At 42.7% G+C, this 20,393-nt stretch overlaps 1 protein-coding gene across 1 annotated transcript in view; it reads left to right on the forward strand.

Annotated features, from left to right (window-relative positions):
• The window catches only part of HS1BP3 (HCLS1 binding protein 3), a 77,883-nt gene that overhangs the window by 13,183 nt on the left and 44,307 nt on the right, over positions 1-20,393 (forward strand). Inside the window, exons 3-4 of the mRNA XM_032770046.2 lie at positions 11,654-11,861; positions 13,839-14,040. Coding sequence (XP_032625937.1) covers positions 11,654-11,861; positions 13,839-14,040 — 410 coding nt within the window. The remainder of the gene's footprint in view (positions 1-11,653; positions 11,862-13,838; positions 14,041-20,393) is intronic.

Consider the following 20,393-nt stretch of genomic DNA (forward strand, 5'->3'; position numbering starts at 1 on the left):
GGTCTTGGTGCCATTAAAGGGGACAGAACACCATACCCAGGAGGTGTGTGGGTTACACTTGCAATGGGAGAGAGAGAGAAAAGACTCAAGGGTGGAGGAGAGTGAAGCATGGAGAGAATCAATAACAATATCAGTGGAAGAGACTAGGGAGGGCTGAGAGCAAATGAGAAGTCATCAACACTGATAGACTGGAAGGCACAGAAAGGCTGAGTGGCAGGGCGTGAGGGAAGAGGCTGATGGGAGATGTTGAAAGAGATTAGGTGATGGTCAGAGAGGTGAACCTTAGCAAAAGAGGACAGAGACTGGTAAAGACTATGTTGAGTGAAGAGCCCTTTTTGTGAGTGAGAGAGCTGAACAAGAACTACAGGTCAAATTAAGAGGGGTGGGCGAGGAAACATACAGCTAGGGGGTTGGATGGCTCATCAGCATGGGGTTGAAGTCACCAAGGATGAGTATGGGAGATTGTGAGGAGAGGGAGAGAGAGAGAGAGCAAGGAATCAAAATCAGAGAAGAAGGCTGATGGGGAGGAGTTGGGCAATGGTAGATGACAATGACATGGAGGGGAGGAGGAACAGTGAGAAAGGGGAATAGGGAAGTTTGGAAGCAGCAGGAACAGGAGAGGAGAAGCCCTACTTTCCCACCACCATCTGATGTAAAGTGGGGCCTGTGAGAAAAGAAGAGGCCTCTATAAGAGAGTGCAGCTGCAGTGTCAGAAGGAAGGATGCAGGTCTCTGTGAGAACCAGGAGCTGGAGGAAGGGAAATATGAAGAGATAGTGGATGGTTGTGATTTTTTTTTTTAGCGATGGAATGGGCAAAGGGGTGGAGGTGGCAGTGGCATGCGTAACAGAGATGTCAGTTTTCCGTCATATCCTTGGGAGATCATATTGAATTAAATATAAGTATCTTTGGCGTCCATTGTAGTAAATGAATGTCTTATGTATTATTGTGGGCCAAGATTGTATGTAACCTCTCAAAGGGAGAGATGTGAGACCTGAGGTTCTATATGGAATAATGTGCCAGACAAGAATGGACTTTTGGAACAAAAATTAAGTGTTTTTCCTGGGGAATATCTAGGGGGAGATGAATGCAAATTCCCCTCCTCTGATTATGCAAAACCCCAGCCTTTTGAAGCTACATTATGGGGAGGAGGCTGTTATCTTCTGATCACAGCTCCATGAGGGCAAGATCAAAGGCCTAAGCTACATAAATGAAAGACTGAACTATTCATGGTAGTTCTGGTTCTGAATCTGAGACAGTTATGAACTTATCACCCAGTTGTGGATTTTGAAGGAAAGATATCTACCAGAGCCCAAGGCAGGAGTTGGGATGACCTCTGATAAGCTTTTTAGCATGTGTGTAGGTTCTTTTATTGTTTTTAATATGTTTTCTCGGTAATGCTTTCACCTTAACAATAAATGTGCTTGCTTAGAAAGAACTCTAACTGCAGGAAGTACACTGCTTTGAAGAGAAAGCAAAGCGCAGACATTGGCCTGTTTAGACAGTCTGGCTTGCTGGGAATATCACATTGTAGGCAGGGAACTGTGCAGCCTTGTAAAACCTATGGTTGAGAGGGAGAGATACGCGGGTCTCTGATCAAGATAGGAGCAGTCAGCCTAGAGTGGGTCCTTCAGAGGACCACAGAGGGATTGGTGCAGATGCCCTGAACTGTAACAGTGGGATAACAGCTTTTTATTGACTTGTTCTACAAGATATATTGTGTGCGTATGATCAAAACTAGTTTAACAAGGAAGACCTATTTCACTTACAAATGTGAAATACTCTAGCCCGACCATTTCTTTGATTTGAACAGTATAGTTTTACCTATTAACCTACAGTTTGCATGTGTTTGCATAGCATTTGGTATCAGTAAATTTAAAATCCAATGTTCATATTGAGTATCAGCACGAGCAGTTCGCTTCCAAGATGAGTCTTCAAATCAGAGTTTGGTGAATCTAAAGTTATTTAAACACTTCCGTTTGTAAAGCACTCCAGATTGTAGTGTGGGCTGTAGATAAGCATTAACCTTGGGGTCACACTTGCTAAACTAAAGAAAAACTCGGCTATGTTTTCTTTTAAAGTTTGGAATGTTCTCGGTATATAGAAACAATGGAGTTGCTTTATTTTTAAAACTGAATCATAGCTGCTATTGAGAAGGTAAAGCTTAATTATTGCACACAAACTGCCATTTTCTGTGGCGGAGTTACACCGGCTTCTCTTATCTCAAATGCGTTTCTACTGCTCACTCCTTGTCTTTCCAGAAGTAAGTCCTCCACTGCCCACTCTCTTTTTAGAACACACCCAGCCATTGACGTTTTGTGTTATGTATCAGCTTAATACTCAGTATAATTACTTATTGGTTCGCAATTTAATTTGCTGATGAAGTTTATTAAATGCTAAAATAACCCTGCCCTTACTGTCTTGTTCTCTTACACACAAAATGCAGCTTTATTATGTATGCATCACACACACTAATACAGGGCTCAGCAACCTTTCAGAAGCGGTGGCCGAGTCTTCATTCATTCACTCTAATTTAAGGTTTTGCGAGCCAATCATACATTTTAATGGTTTTAGACAGTCTCTTTCTATAACTAAACTATTGTGGTATGTAAAGTAAATAAGGTTTTAAAAATATTTAAGAAGCTTAATTTAAAATTAAATTAAAATGCAGAGCCCCCCTGGACCAATGGTCAGGACCCAGGCAGTGTGAATGCCACTGAAAATCAGCTCACGTGCCACCTTTGGCACGCATGCCCCTGCACTAATCGTTCTCTGTCTCTCTCTCTGTATGTATATTTTATCTGTGCATGCATGCAAATTTTGGCCTAAAATCTCCTTGTGACTTGATATCCCATCTGTGAATGGGGGATATTTCCCCACTTTAGAGAGATGTTGTGAAGATAAATTCATCGTTTGTGGAGCACTCAAATACTAGGTGATAAATGCAGCTGAAATGCCCATGGGGTATGTGACGATGTGGTTCTGGCAGGACCCAACTGAGAGTGCCAATTCAGGACAAATCACTTAAAACAGCGCAGTTACAGCCCAAGGCTGGGGTTTTTCCACCTTTAAGGCAAACCAAACCAGCCACACAAAGAGGACTTTGGTCTCACCCCACTGGCTAACCACAAGTCACACAAGCAATTCCCTTAGACACTCCAGTTTCCCAGTATCACCACCAGTGCCACTCGTCTTGGGGATGAATAGTTATGAAAACCAACACCCCAATAAAGAAAAAAAGGGTTTTCTCGATCCCAAAGAATCAAGCCCTAGACCCAGGTCAATATACAAATCAGATCTTACCCACAAATCAGGCTGTTGCCAGTCCTTTAGAATCTAAAATCTAAAGGTTTATTCATAAAAGGAAAAAGATATAGATGAGAGTTACTGTTGGTTAAATGGAATCAATTACATACAGTAATGGCAAAGTTCTTGATTCATGCTTGTAGCAGTGATGGAGTAAACTGCAGGTTCAAATCAAGTCTCTGGAATACATCCACAGCTGGGATGGGTCATTCAGTCCTTTGTGTAGAGCTTCTTTGTAACAAAGTCCCTCCAGAGATATGACGCAGGATTGAACACAAGATGGAGATCAGGCATCAGCCTTTTATAGTCTTTTCCAGGTGTAAGAACACCTCTTTGTTCAATGGAGTCTGGAGTCACATGGGCAAGTCCCTGCATAATTTGCTGAGTTACCAGGCGTATCTGCCTTCTCTCAGCGGGTCAATTGTATAACTGATGGCCCTTAATAGGCCATCAAGCAGGCTAGGCAGAGCTAACACCAACTTGTCTTGGCTATCACTCAGAAGCAGAGCATAAGTCTGAAGTACAGACAGTATAGAGCCAATATTCCTAACTTAAACTAAAAAATGACACATGCACACAGACAGCATAATCATAACCAACAACCCATAACCTGGTCTTAGACCCCTCATATGACCCCCTTTACATAAGATTTGGTGCCACTACAGGACCTTGGTTGCAACCATGTTCTATATGGTCCCAGATTATATTAATAATGTCACAGAGTAATAAAACAATTCCACACTCACTGCAGCAGTTGGTTGGTGTGCAGTAAATAAGACGTGGGGCCACATGTTGCTGAAAAGAAATATTGAGCCTATTCCTATTTGCACTTAATGAGGCAGGGTGGAAAATATAGCATATGATAATACCGAGGCACAAGATTGCAGAGAGAACCTTAATTATATCTTAACTTCTTCTCTTTTGAGTGCTTGATTTTGCAAACTGGGATTGAAATCTCTGTAAAAAGCGATTATTTGTTTGTTTTCTCTTGTGTCCTTTCAAAGCCTGCAGTTGTTTCAATTCAAAGGCCACAATCCCAGGCGTCCATTTTCCTGTGGTATGAAGAAGTGCTTTTTAAAAATGGAAAACACAGTTCAAATGTGCATACTATAAAATACTATAAAATGAAGAGTAGTACTCAGAAAGCTGTCAGGCAGTGGGTTAAGGATACACCATGTCTTCTGCTCACTGAAATCCTTGTGAACTAAAACCACAAGAGCATGAGTTTGGGACAAGGGCTTTGTTGTGGTGTGTGCTTGTCCTATAGTGCCCTCTGCTGACCTAATGAGGCCCTGCAGGCACTCCCTGCTCCAGGGCCCTTTAACAACTCCACACAGCCCAAAGGGGGATGCAAGACAAAATTCCCCTGACTGGGGTACTACTTTATTAAAGCCAAATAACCTTGAAATAAGGTCTCTCCCTGTGGGATCGGGCTGCCCAGCCCTCCTCCTTCTTGGGGCTTGTAGTTTCAGTCCTGGGCTCTCTGGCCAGAAGTCTCTCCCTTTTGGGCTCAGGGTTGCACAGCCCCCCTCCTGGTGGCCTGTGGTCTCTGGAAGTTCCTCTGTTTTGGAGAGGTGGTTTTTCTGAGAACACTTCCCTGAAACTGAGCCCTGAAGGCCTTTTATCAGGCCCAAATGCACCTTATTCAATTAACTGCCTACACGGGCTCTTTAAATTAGCTTGTCACAGTAGCGGGGAACGGGGGGGGGGTGGTACTTAACTTCACATACATCTTGATGACTTCACTGGGATTCCTCATGTGTATCAGTTGTAGGGTTGGAGCCAAAGTTTCAGTCTCCACTTTGAACTTCCGGGCAGTTTTCTTACTCTTCCAACTATTTCAGCATGCTTTTATTCCTGATACATTTATTTATATGTTTCTAGCAACAAAATCCTTCCTCCTAAAGTGCATGCTGTCTTTTCAAAATGAATGTTGTAAATAGGACCTCTGTCATGCAAATACGTTTAAGCCAATTATTCTCAGATGGTGTAAACTGGCATCTGCGAAAGGATACTACTCGCATGAATAAAGTTAAGCACGTGTATAAGTGTTTGCAGAATCGGGGCCTAGAAGAATCATAGGTAATAGGAGAAAATCATTTGAACCACATATTACAGATTAATAATATTGATTTTTATTTATTTGCTAGAATAAAAAAAGATATTTTAGATATTAGACTATTCCAGCAGAGGGCACTTAAGCACTGTCTCAGATTATTTTGCATGGTGTAGTAACATGCAGACTTTCAGGTAGCAAATTAATATGCTTGTGATAGAGTATTTAGTACATTCTGTGTGCTGTATTGCACTTATGGTTGGTTGTTGTGGGAAGTCCAGGGGATTTTCAGTGGTTTAATTAGTAATAGTGTACAAGGGTGCACATTTTCTTTAAATTCAATAGTGTAATTAAACACAAATTGAGATTTATGAAAAATATGTACGTTTGGTTTGCATTGGAAGATTAACATTGTCTGGGGTGAAGAGAAAAAAAAGTAATATTTAAGTTGTTTTTTTGTCTCATCCCAGTGCTCAGTTTTGAATTTGAGTATAATATTTGGGCGGGGGGTAGTTCTATGAATTAGCAAGTTAATTTATTAAACTAATATGAAAGAGCAGCTACTTATTACAATTAATTCTACATTTGACATATTGTGCACATCATTGAAGAGTAATATCTGTTCTTTTGGAGAAGAAACAAGGAAACTTCTGTCCCTACTCTGGCTATGTCTACACTGCAGAGCCTATGTCACAGTCCCCAGTGTAGATGCAACATATGCCAACAGAAGGAGGAGTTCTGCCGGTAAAGTGTAACCCTTCTACCAAGGGCCTTAGGCAGCAACAAGGGACGGGTCCTTATTTTAGGGGATTCTCTGCAGTTTCTTAATTTTTGGCTCGAACGTCCACCAAGTGATCACTACCTATAACCATTCTGAGTCTCTTTGCTAGGCAAATCTGTACCCGCTTGCAAGCACAGATGTTTAAACAAATAAACTTCATTGCGGGGCAGGGTATGTGGGAGGGGAGGGTGTGGAGGGAAAAAGGGAAAGGTCAGATTGACTGGGACAAATATTTACAATTTCACATCTTCCATCACCGTTTACCCCAGGGTTCATAGGTCACAGTCACAGACAGTTGGACCCTGAATGACTGATGCAGTTTGTTCTGCCTTCCAGCCTCCCACTCCCAGTTTGTGGTTCCCCAGCTTCCACCCTTACAGTCTGTGATTCCAAGAGTTCAGGAAAATCAGAATCCCTGTTTTGTAGGCAGCTCTGGGGCTCCACCACCCCTCCCGCTTTATTGATTTCAGCACCTAGGACAGGCAGATCTCACAGATTGTTGCTACAAATTCCTCTGCTCTCACTTTAGTGCACTCTGTTGCTCTCACTCTGTTGCTAGAAGCTGTGACCTGTGGGTGAAACCAACTGCTGCTTTTCTTTGCCTACTGGGTGCTATGGCTGGGCCCAACTCCAACTTTGCTTTGTCTGCTTCTCAGATGACCAGAACTGCGGCTGGGCTCTGGCCTCTGCTTGCCACTGGTAGGAACCTTTGGTGAGCTCTGCTCATGTAAGGTAATGACAGGTCTTAGCACAGCAATTTCAGTTACAAGGGTTTCAGTGGTTTTAAGAATCCATCAGAGTTCCTACCACCTAACAAGGTGTTCCCAGCACAACAAGTCCAGCCTTTGTACTTCTATCCCCTGGGTCTGTCTGTCCCTGGCCTCTTACCCTACCCCAGCAAACATTAGTTTAATCAGGGTGATTCCTACCCAGTCATTGTCCAGGCTTTGTGCAGGTGGGGTCCCAACAGGGCAATCTGAAAAATTATGGGCCCCAGGTACAAAACTTGGGTCAAATTATACCCTTGTCTCCCCAAACTACCTGTTTGTATGTAAATGAGATACTGTCTCAATTGACACCCCTTGCTGTCCAGCAGATGAGGTATTGCCTCACTCAGTCGTCTTCTTTTTCTGGCTGAAGTAAATGTAGAGCAACAACTATAGTTTTACATTAAGATAGTTAAGCCAGATAATGGTGTCTGTAGTAGCAGAGTGTATTGCTGTGATGCCTCCTTCGTATTTGTGGGTATTGAGTTGTTGTATATTCCATGGTCTGTTCTGTGTGACCACAGTTACATGCTGGAGAGTCTTTAATTTTCCATTTGTGCAGCAAGTATCCATATCTGCCATGGTTTGTGTGGATATGGTTTAGGGTTACCCAAGAGTTTCATGGGAGACCGAAGCCGGGGATCTTCCGCACCGGGTCTTTCACGAGGTGTTTATTTGTGACATCTTGGGAACTTCATTCGGCTTTCCAGGTGTCATCAGGGTTGAAGTTGCATTGTTGAAGGTTAAATGCATGGGTCCAAAAGGGCTTATGTGACTTCAAGAGGTGGTGAGGGATATTGTTAAGGTCCCAGTGGATGAGAAGACATTAATTTTCCATGATCCATTGGAATTCTCAAAGGGTTGTGGCACTGCGGTGAATGATTGGGGGAGCAATGTGCGACAGCACTAGCAGCAATGGTGTTGAGTCTACCTGAGGTTTCCAGTGATGCACTACATTGCAGTGTTCAGGTGGACATTAACAAGCTGAGTATGGCTACTTTTGGTCAATAATGGTTCACACTACTCAGCTACGGAGTACAAAGGGCCATCGCTGATGTCCATGACACTGATGCTCCTCAGCATGGCCTTGCCGGTTTCTTGACCAGGTTGACCTTTAGTCTTCGTCACTCAGTGAGCTCCCCTTGCTCTCCAGCAGATGGCATCAGAGAGCTCACACAATTACCTCCCTTCTGTCATAGGTTTCAGGCCATAGAGTTTACAATAGGAACACCACCTCCCCAAGCAGCTGATAGGCACCCTCCTCTGTTGGCGTAGCTGCATCTACTCTGGGTTTTTTGTCAGCATAGCAGATGTCAGCTACAGGGTGCGGTTTTCTACATACCCTCTGACTGACATAACTTTGCCAGTATAAATTTTAAGTGTAGACCAGGCCTCTCTCTCACACTCACATGATTTTGGAAGGGATTCTGGTACGAAACCCTCTCCTGTATGCTTGTGGCACTTACAGGGTGACCAGACACCAAGTGTGAAAAATCAGGACAGGGGTGAGGGGTAATAGGAGCCTATAAAGAAAAAGACCCCAAGATTGGGACATCTGATCACCCTAGGCACTTAGCTAAGGATTAATGTGTAGTGATTCCAGAATACCAGTGTGGTCATTCCTTCTTCTTTTCACTTCTCTGTTGATGCTGTTTATTGCCCTTATATAAATTGATAGTACGCCCACATCTTGAGTACTGCATACAGATGTGGTCGCCTCATCTCAAAAAAAGATATACTGGCACTAGAAAAGGTTCAGAGAAGGGCACCTAAAATGATTAGACATTTGGAGAGGGTCCCATATGAGGAGAGATTAAAGAGGCTAGGACTTTTCAGCTTGGAAAAGAGGAGACTAAGGGGGGATATGATAGAGGTATATAAAATCATGAGTGATGTGGAGAAAGTGGATAAGGAAAAGTTAATTACTTATTCCCATAATATAAGAACTAGGGGTCACCAAATGAAATTAATAGGTAGCAGGTTTAAAACAAATAAAAGGAAGTTCTTCTTCACACAGCGCACAGTCAACTTGTGGAACTCCTTACCTGAGGAGGTTGTGAAGGCTGGGACTATAACAGCGTTTAAAAGAGAACTGGATAAATTCATGGAGGTTAAGTCCATTAATGGCTATTAGCCACGGTGGGTAAATAATGGTGTCCTTACCCTCTGTCTGCAAGAGGGTGGAGATGGATGGCAGGAGAGAGATGACTTATGTTATGTTCTTATGTTTATCGAAAGGAGTATCCATATATTCTTAGTACCTCTACTACCTGGGTGCTCATGTGCATTTAGATCCCATCTACAGACCTGTCCCTGCAGTGCTCATAGGAAGTGAGTCTAAAATCCTAGTCAATCACTTCTCCGGGCTTCCTGGTGTATTCTGTCAACTCTTCTTGTCTTATTTAGATTACATGTTCTTTGGGGTAGGACTAGTAGGGTTTAATTATTCAGCACGAAGCACATTTTTGAGCACTATTTAAATAATAATATAAAACTTTTTAAACTCACCATCCTGCTGGATGATTGTTCCAAGCTTCAGCATAATATTAACCTGAGGTTGTTATTACACAAGTGTCCTTGGTAAATCTCAGTTTTGGTTCCTTTCTGCTTCTGTGTTTCGGTTCTGCGGACTTTCTTTTATCCTGGTGCCAGTTACAAATGTTTCATTCTCCTTCCTGTACCCTGAGGCATGGAGTCTGATTCTCCTCTCATTTATTCCAATGAAAATTGAGAGTCAGTCCTTTGAAGTCATTGGAGTTACATGGGTGTAGAACTAATAATAAATTGCAGGCGAATGAGGTGCAAAGGGGTTGGACTGCAGAGGAGGAGCTGGTGAATAATTGCTAGACAAGTACAGCATTACTTTTTTTACTTACTTCAAACTCTCTAATTGCATCTATTTGCATCGATTCATGGTTTATTTTTTTTTTAAGGCCAAATGGGGCCATTATAATCGTCTACTCTGGCCTCCTGCATAACCATTTACCCATTCATTCCTGCATCAAGCCCATAATTTCTCTTTGAATTAGAGTATATATTTTAGAAAGACATCTTGTCTTGAATTAAACACGTCAAATGATGAAGAATCCATCAGATCACTAGGTAAGTTGTTCCAGTCATTAATTACCACCACTGTAAAAATATATGCCATATTTCTAGTCCAACTTCCAAGCATTGGTTCTTGTGATGCCTTTTCTGCTAAACTGAAGAGCCCTCTACCATCTGAGATCTTCTCCCTATGTAGGTACTTAAGAGACTCATAGATTCTAAGGCCAAAATGGACCATGGTGATCATCTAGTCTGACCTCCTTTGTAGCACAGGCCATAGAACTTCCCTCAAATAATTCCTAGAGCAGATTTTTTAGAAAAACATCCTGTCTTGATTTAAAAATTGTCAGTGATGGAGAATCCACCACGACCCTTGGTAAATTGTTCCAATGGTCAGTTACTCCCACTGTTAAAAAATTACATCTTATTTTCAGTCAGAATTTGTCTGGCTTCAACTTCCAGTCATTGCATCATGTTTAAACCTTTCTTTGCTAGATTGAGGAGCCCATTATTAAATATTTGTTCCTCATGTAGATACTTACAGACTGTAATCAAGGGACTCCTTAATCTTCTGTTTTGTTATGCTAAATAGATTGAGCTCTTTGAGTCTGTCACTATAAGACATGTTTTCTAATCCTTTTATTGTTCTTGTGGCTCTTCTTTGAACTCTCTCTAATTTATCAACATCCTTCTTGAATTGTGAGCACCAGAACTGGGCACAGTGTTCCAGCAGCAGTGGTCACATCAGTGCCAAATATAGATGTAAAGTAACCTCTCTGCTTCAACTTGGTGATTCCTACTTATGTATTCCAGGATTGCATTAGACATTTTGTCCATAGCGTCGTACTGGGAGCTCATGTTCAGTTGATGACCCCCAAATCTTTTTTCAGAGTCATTGCTTCCCAGTAGAGGTAATGACAAGTCCTGAGGTTCTGTGCTGGTTATCAGGTACATTAGCAAATGCGGCAGACATTCAGGCACCAACAGCGCAGAGCAGCTACCTGCCAAATCTGCCTTAAAGATGGGCGGCTCTAGGAATTCTGCCACCCCAAGCACAGCTTGCCTGCGGATGGTCTGCTGGTCCCGTGGCTTCGGCGGACCCTCCTGTGGAAGATCTGCCAAAGTCGCGGGACCAGTGGACCCTCCGCAGGCAAGCCGCTGAGTGCAGCCTGCCTGCTGCCCTCGCAGCATCGGCAGAGCGCCCCCCCCCCCCGGCTTGCCGCCCCAAGCACGTGCTTGGCATGCTGGGGCCTGGAGCCGCCCCTGCTTAAAGAGAAGCAGCAAACTGGGAATAAGATCCTGCAGCTTTTTCCATTAAAATACTAGCTTAGAGAGGTTCCTACTTCCTGACCTTTCTCAGGGAAGGCAGCAAAGAATCGGTTTGTAGCTGAATGTTAGGGGCCAGTACTTTCAAAGAAGAATATCTCGAGTTCTGATTTTCGATGTGTGCAACTAGCTGATGCCCAGGCTGTCTGACTGAATACTGTGCTGGATTTTTATTTCATTACAGTAGGGGATCACAGTAATGCTATGTGGTGAACTACAAAGATGACAAGCTGACACCAGGCCAGATGGAAAGCTTTTTGGTACTGCATATTTTACACTGAGGCATCCAGGAGAAATGTTTCATGGAGCAGAACTCCCTACATGTTTGCGATCTGTTCATAAACTAATCCAACATGCATATTACATTACAGGTCTCTAAGAAGTACAGTGAGATTGACGAGTTTTACCAAAAGCTGATTGCCCACTACCCACAGGCATCTCTTCCACCATTACCCAGGAAAGCTCTGTTTGTCGGGGAATCTGATATCCGAGAACGAAGAGTGGTATTCAATGACATCATGAGGCTCATCGCCAAAGATTTGGAACTAGCAACAAGTCCTGAATTACTGGAATTCTTAGGTAACTAAAATAATTACATTGCGCGCACACAATACACACACACACACAAACCTTTTAAAACGATATTAAGTCAAGCACTCAAAAGTTAGGAAATACTAGAATTAAGGTCTGCTGTGGAACCTTAATTCAGCCCTCCTTGTGCGTATGCATTATGGTACAATCTTTAATGACATGATCACATGCTATTTTTTCCTTGCCTCATTGCACAGGATGGACCTGCTCTGGAGATGAATGAGGGCTGTGTATCGAAGGAAGCTATTGTCTATAGATCTTGCTTTATTTGTTGCTGATGTTGGAAGATGTGTAGTGGAAGAAGCAGGGGACTGCAGGAAAAGAAAGGATGGTCTCATGATTCAGGCAGTTGAATGCTGCCCTGGAGAATTGGATTTTGCTTCTGCCCCTGCCGCAGGTTTCCTGTGTGATCTGGGCAAGCCACTTAAAGCAGTCTTTTCACAAGTGGTCACTAATTGTGTGCTCATTTTCTGGATGCCTGACTTGAGATACTGGGGTCTGATTTGCAGAAATGCAGAGCACTCACAGCTGCAACTGAAGTCAATGGGAGCTGTGCCATGAACATATAAAGTGCTGTATAATGCTCTGAAAAACCAAGTCCTAGGCATCTCAGCTTGGGCATCCAATATTAGTGAATGCCTTTGACTCTGATCTCTCTGTGTCTCAGTTCCCCATCTGTAAACGGAGGATAATACACCCACTTTCCTCGCAGAGGTGTGGTGAAAATCAATTAATTAATGTTTTTGAAGCACATGGATTCTACAGCGATAAATGCCATAGAAAAGCCCATGAGGAAATTAATAATTCTATCTTCATGGTAGGATTTGAACAGTGTGCAGTAAATAAGGTCTGGGAATACACACTGAACAATGAGGAGGAAAGACAATATTGAATAGCTGCTCACTAAATGAATGAAGCAAAGGATCTTGTGGAAAAAATAGGATGTGACCAAATAATTAAAGCCTGTATCATAATGCATACTCATAAGGAGTTGCATAGGTAATCTTAATTCTGGCATTTGACATTGCAACCTTAATAATCTTATAACACAGTATTTTTGTGTGTAATTTTCTAGGTTTTTTTAAAATGCAAACTGGCATCAGATTGACACCCATTTGGATTATCAGAAGAGTTGGAACCTTTACATCCACTGCACAGACATCTGCCACTTGAGCTAATAGAGTAACTGATAGCAGTAGCAGGCCCTTATCCTCTGTGTGGACCAGCACTAGAGGGGTATGCAACACTTTGCCAGAGGCATTCACAGATATTTTCTGGCAGCAGAGGAATGATGGGACTTGGGAAGCTTGTGCTGTGTATGTCAGCGTCTCTGCGTATCCGTGTGCTCTCATTGGTACATCTTGAAGTAAATTAATTACCATATTATATATAACAAATTCCCACAAAGTTTTAAAGCTGCGTCTGAGTAGCCTATTGTGAAAATGCAATAAATAAAATAATAAATAAATAAAATCAACCATTATACCGTTTCTCCCACGTGCTCCCAGAGATGTCTTGCGTATCCCCAGAGGTATGTGTACCAGAGTTTGGGAACCTGTGTTCTAGTGGGCACAGTCTCTTCTACCCATTTTAGATTTTTATTTTGTGTGCGCGAATTGAAGAATTGCACCACATACTTATCTCAACTTCATTCTTCATGCAGTCCAGGATTGTACTTTTAGTTTTCACTCTCTGATGGGGTTTGACCTGAGAGCATCCCAGATACGTTAAGTCAGTATCAAATATTTCAGATCTAGAGGTGCATAATGGCATGTTAGTGGATAGAGAGAACTAACTCTGCAATCCAGATGGCTGGATATAGTTCACAATAGCTGATTGTAAAGGTAGAAACACATTCTCCAAGCCTAACTATTGGGAACAAGTGGAAGAAATTGACAAAAAAAAAGTATGGCTGTGAGTTTAAATTGGCATGCTCAATTCTTCACGCGTTATTGTTTTTTGCAGGGACAAAATCTACTAGTGTCATTGACTTGAAAGGTAAAAATGTTCCTGAGGAGGAAGAGGATGAAGAAAATGAAGAGTTAGATTTCTTCAAAGACGAGAGAACATCCGACATAATCCCTCCATTTGGGTTAGTAAAAGATCAAGATGCCAAAAAAGAGGAGGAAGAGGAGGAAGAAGATGTAGATCCTCTTGGCATAATCAGGTATGACTATTTGCTCTGTTTATGCCATTTTACGTAGAGTATATGGGCCAGGTTTCACTTACTCTATTGAAGTGGGAGTTGCAACAGTATAAACCCAATGTGGAAGCATTTTATTATGGTGTCCACGTGTGGGCTTTCCCGTTCTTCTTCCTGACTCCGAAGAGTTCATATGCGCCTGAGCATAAGCAACAGTGTCTGGAGACTCTGAATAATTAAATCAAGACCTACTTAGGTAAACAAACCTAGATACCTACTTATCTTGTAATTCTAAGGCAATTATTTTCTTCATTTAAATCTGAAATCCCTCACTAATTCACAAAACCACTTCTAAATTGCAACAGAAACCCAGCGGCTAAATTGGCTTACCTCTCTCGCCAGGATTGTCAGCAGTGCCCAAATTGAGATAATTTAAAGGATCTTGATATTCAGAAAATGCTAAGCACCCTCCTCTGAAAATCAGGCTCTTTTAAGGTGCGTCAAGTCAGACACCCAAAATCACCAGTTACTTCTGAAAATCTCGGCTTAGGACTTTAAATACGGATCTGAACTGGTTCCTCCCTAGGGTGATGACATGGTATGGACCTTTCCTTTTACTTCTCCCACTTAAATCTGAAAGTGATTTAACCTAAGGTCATTCCCAGGCCTGGGTCTCCCACTCTGCAGTCGGGCCAAGCAGAAATGTTTAATTCTGGAAGCATGTTTTAGAGCTCATTGCCACTATTAAAACAAGTTGTAATTACTAACTTTCAGGCATTGTTCTTTTTACTTAGTGTATTTCATTCCTTGCTTGTCATTAGAATATTTTAACTGTTATTTAGCAATTGAACAGATTCTTTGCCAAGTATCCAAATTATTTCTTGTTTTTTCTTAAAGATGGATTTTTAAAAAATGGTTAAATTACTGTTTACAGTGAGACTCTAGGTATAGCAATACTTCCCAAAAAATGATCATCAGCTGGTGAACTTACAAAAGAAGCTGTCCTTTTTAGGATAGGAAAATGATCTTTTGAGTTAGAAAATATATTGTTGGATTTCCCAGTTATACCAAAGATAAGCTGCAAAGAATTCACAGTGCCAAAGCAAACAAAAAGTTTGCTTTTCTGTTCTGCGGTGGTTTGACATGCATCTAAATGTCTTGAGTCTTTGGATCTCTTTAATGTATTGAGAGATGACCAGATCTGGCACTTAATCCCCGTTTAGCTTCCTGTTCAACACTTCCTAAGTAACATTCTTGCTGAAATCAGTAGAGTTTTGTCGAAGTAAGAGCAAATAAGGCACTTAAAAATATGTACTCAGCTACAGTGGGAATCTCTGTATTGTCGATGAATTTTTTTTAAAATCAAATGCTTTGAACAGTAAACTCAAGTTTAACAGGTGGCTGTTCTGGCATCCAGCTAATCTTGTTCTTTTTCTTTTAAAATGTTGTGCACAAAGCACCAGTATTAAGGGTATTACAAAAGCCAGAAATTTAAAGTTGAAATGATCCACCTGAATCTGATCTTATGCTGCTGCTGCACTGGTGTAACTCCACCAGCTTCAGAGGAACTAACTCCCATTTGACACCAAGGAAATGGAGATCAGAACCAGGTCTCATGTCTTGAGTAGCTCCTTTTGTTTCTGCACTACTGATTTTGTGCTGTAGATCTTTATTTATTATTTATTTGTATTACTGTGGTACTTAGAAGCCCAGGACCCCATTGTGAGAAGCGCTGTACAAAAACATAAATTAGTGCTTAAGCCTGGCTTCAGGCACTCTGCCATAATTAAATTTCACAGTAACATCTCAAGTAAAATGGCCTGGTTTTTACCACTATAAAATATATAAATACCAGCCAGTTACTTCCCTCCCCCACAGAAATAACATCTGTACATGTTGATAGCCTGTAGATACACCTTTTACAATCTTCCACTGTTCTGAGTCTCCTGTGAATGAACTATGTAAGGTCCAGAAAGAAAATGCAGTCCCTGAGATGAAGGCAGGTCTTTAGCCTTAACTCTGGAGTTTTCTGCCTTTTGTCGGTTGTAATGTTTTATCTGCACATGTGAATGTAAAGGCCCAGTTGGCTCTGGAGCAGTTATGATCTATAGTGTAAATATACAAGTTACTTTTTCAGAGGTGGATTTTGTAAACTTCCTAGATAACACTGGCTTCTTCATATATTAGGGGAAATTATCATAGAATCATAGAACTGGAAGGGACCTTGAAAACTGTTATCATGTCCCCTCTCAGTCTTCTCTTCTCCATACTAAACAAACACAGTTTTTTCAATCTTCACTCTTAGGTCATGTTTTCTAGATCTTTAATCATTTTTATTGCTCTTCTCTGGACTTTCTCCAATGTGTCCACATCTTCCCTGAAATGTGGCACACAGAACTAGACACAATACTCCAGCTGAGGCCTAATCAGCGCGGAGTAGAGTGGAAGAATTACGTCTCGTATCTTGCTTACAACACTCCTGCTAATACATCCCAGAATGATGTTTGCTTTTTTTTGCAACAGTGTTACACTGTTGGCTCATATTTAGCTTGTGATTCACTATGACCTCCCAAATCCCTTTTTGCAGTATTTCTTCCTAGGCAGTCATTTCCCATTTTGTATGTGTGCAACTGATTGTTCCTTCCTAAGTGGAGTACTTTGCATTTGTTCTTATTGAATTTCATCCTATTTACTTTCAGACCATTACTCCTGTTACGGTCCAGATCATTTTGAATTTTAATCCTATCCATCCTCCAAAGCACTTGCAACCCCTCCCAGCTTGGTATCGTCCACAAACTTTAAAAGTGTACTCTCTATATCATTATCTAAATCATTGAGGAAGATATTGAACGGAACCGGACCCAGAACTGATCTCTGCGGGACCCCACTCATTTTGCCCTTCCAGCATGACTGTGAACCACTGTTAACTACTCTCTGGGAACAATTTTCTAACCAGTTATGCATCCACTTTATGGTAGCTCCATCTAGATTGCATTTCCCTAGTTCGTTTATGAGAAAGTCATGCAAGACAGTGTCAAAAACCTTACCAAAGTCAAGATATACCACATCTACTGCTTCCCCTCATCTGCAAGGCTTGTTACCCTGTCAAAGAAAGCTGTCAGGTTGGTTTGACATGATATGTTCTTGACAAAACCATGCTGACTGTTATTTATCACCTTATCTTCTAAATGTTTGCAAATTGATTGCTTAATTATTTGCTCCATTATCTTTTTGGGTAAAGAAGTTAAACTAACTGGTCTGTAATTCCCCAGATTGTCCTTATTTCTCATTTTATAGATAGGCACTATATTTGCCCTTTTCCAGTTTTCTAGAATTTCTCCCGTCTTCCATGACTTTTCAAAGATAATTGCTAATCACATCTTGTTTTTTATTTATTGTATAGAACAGAGGCTTGAGTACCATAAACTCTGTCAATATACCTGCCACGAAGGAGCAGGAAAAGCCTAGGTTACAAGCAAGCAGCTCAAACCATCTTAAAGGTGTTAAACTGTGTCTAGACCTAAGAAACACTCCCCCTTGCATTCTCCCCCTTCTTCCTCGCCTCATGAGTTCAGTTGTATTTGGCCCTATGTTAGCAGTTTGTTATGGGTCTTTGGTAGGGTGACCATATTTTCCCAAAGGGAAAATCGGACACCCCCAGGCTGGCCTAAGCCCTCCCTGAGATCACCCAGCCCCAATGCTCTTGGCCTGGCTCGAGCCATCTTGCTGCCTGCGTGGGAACCGCCCCCATCTGATCCCCCCTACTTACGCATCTGTGACTCCCCAACCTGGTCTGAGCACCCAACTGCCTGCCTGCGATCCCTCTGTGATCCTCTCCATCCCCCTGAGGCTGGTTTGACCCCCCCTTCTCCCCTGTGCATGAGGCTGCTCCTCCAAGCCCCCCCACCACATGCAGGGCTGGTGGTCCGAGCCCCGCCCGTCACCTGCCTGCAGGGCTGGTGGTTCGAGCCACTCCTCCCCACTCTCCCCGCATTGCTTGCTTGCGTGTGGGGCTGCCTGAGGACCCCTTGTCCCCCTGTATGTGGGGCAGGCTGACCAGCCCGATCCGCTCTTCTTAACTTTCCCTCCAGTGCAGGGCTGGCATTGTCATGATCCCCTGTTCCTCCACTCCCCACTAGGGCTCCCACGCCCGAGGTGAAACGGCTCACAGCCTGCTCCCACTGCCCCCTCTGCCCGGGGGAGCAGGGAGCACAGCAGGTGCATGGAGGAGGGAGGGCACGCCCGGCCCTGGCTTCTCCCCCATGCAAGGTGGGAGCTGATGGCAGCACAGCAGGTGCAGCAGCAGGAACAGGGGGAGTGGTGGAGTCTGGGCTGCTCTTGGCCGTGTTGTCACTGCCCATCCCTGGCACTGCTGCTGGAGAAGGCTGCAAGTGAGATTCCGTCATAGGCGTGAGCTGGCGAGAGCAAAGGGTGGTGGCAGGGCCGCTTGCTGCCCCCCACTGCTTGCTCCGTGCTGCGATCCCAGAAAATACAGGACAATTTGCCCATATTTAACAAAAAGTCAGGATATCTGGAAGAATGCTTAAATACGGGACTGTCCCATTAAAAACAGGACATCTGGTCATCCTAGTCTTTGGGCCGTGGATAACAATGTATATGATCTCTCCTCTGAATCCAGTTGAACTCTCCCACATCAGCAATGACCCTGCTGCTCTGTCCCATTCCCTTCTGCCAGAGCACTATCATTAGAAATGGGGGCCAAGGCAACAAGGAAAGGGGAAGGCCCGTGTTACAAGGTGGTTTTTTAAATGTACTTTTGAACAAGAAAAACAAGCAAAGGAGAACTTCATTCAAATGTTGTATTTGCCTAGCATCCAGTTGTAGGGCAGTATGTACATCCAGGCACACAGCTGTGAAGCGTTTAGAGTTCTAAACAGGCAGATCTTTATTTGCTGTCAGTTGCTGAGTCACCAGTGAAGGTCGCAAACCATGCTTGGACATCACTGCTGCCAAGTGACACAAATATTTGTGCTGTTTCCAATCCGTTGCTTTCGGAACTGCAACTTACAAACCCCATTAAACAACTCTTCCGTTCCTTCTGTCCATTCAGTCATCTTGTGAAACATTTTAGGGCAACAACCTGAAGAGATTTTCAGATTGGGGACAGTGGCTTGGTGCCATAGCTGTTTTTTTTTTTAAACTGTGGCGTGTGTATTGCTGATCCAGAGAGGGGCTGAGCCGCTCCTCTTTAAGCCAGCTTCCTTTGGCTTTATTTGGAGCCTCAGTTCTCAGCCTCATGGGATCAGTTCTAAAAAATCTTTGATTAAATGGTTTTTTGGATAGGCTCCTCTGCTGTTTTTAAACATCTGGCATAGCATTTCTGTTCCCTTTCAAGCCTAGTAGATAAGAGCACAAGAGAGGTGCTGTCATTCTTCTAGGAATTTTATTGCTGTAGTTTATCTGTATGTCTGTTGATACAGATTGTTCTGTATTTTAACTGTGTTCATTTCTTGGATACCCCCTTGATTCAGATCCCGTCATGGGCTTCGCCTTTCCTTCTGCATCAAAACTGAGGACCTTAAAGGCTTTACACAGCCTGACTCCCACCTGTTTCATCACCTTCTGTTCCTTGTTTGTCTTTCTTTGCTACATAACTTTTTGCCCCCATTATGGATTCCTCCCACTGTTTGTTTCCCTGTCGCCTCCTAGGCCTGGATCCCACTCCCTGACACGGGCTGTCATTCTTGTACATCATCCCTGCTTTAATACACTTTGTCCTGGAGACCGATAAATCCTCTGGGGGAGGATAGTGTAGATATTATAGAAGTATCTAAGTTGGAGTTTGTTGCAATAGATATCTCTGCTTTTGAAAAGATTGCCATGAGATCTTCAGTGGATCTTATTCCTTGTTTTTAATATTTGAAACAATAAAATTTGCCACAAGTTTCTGTGTATATAAGGGTGGGGGGTGGGAAGATTATTTAAAAACAAACAAGCAAATACTGCTTAAGAGCAAAACAGAATTGAACTAATAAGCCACATGCTAAACTCCATGGCACCCTCACTCCACTTCTGGTACTGCTTTGTCACTCAATAATTGCTGCAAGAGTCAGAAAGGGATTTTTCCTGTCCAAGCAGAGCATGATGTAATTGATGTGGAGTGCTATACAGGGGGACTGGATGGCTCAGGGAGTGGGTCATGGGTTAAAGATAGGGCCCTACCAAATTTACATCTGTGAAAAATGCATCATAGACTATGAAATCTGGTTCCCTCCCATGAAAGCGGGTCTTTTGTGTGCTTTTACTCTGTACTCTACAGATTTCACAAGGGAGAGCAGTGTTTCTCAAATAAGGAGTGCTCACCCAAAAGTGAGTTGTAGGGGGCATGGGGTCGCAAGGTTATTTTAGGGGCGGGC

The sequence above is a fragment of the Chelonoidis abingdonii genome, chromosome 3, assembly GCF_003597395.2.
Source record: "Chelonoidis abingdonii isolate Lonesome George chromosome 3, CheloAbing_2.0, whole genome shotgun sequence".
In the NCBI taxonomy this organism is placed as follows: Eukaryota; Metazoa; Chordata; order Testudines; family Testudinidae; genus Chelonoidis; species Chelonoidis abingdonii.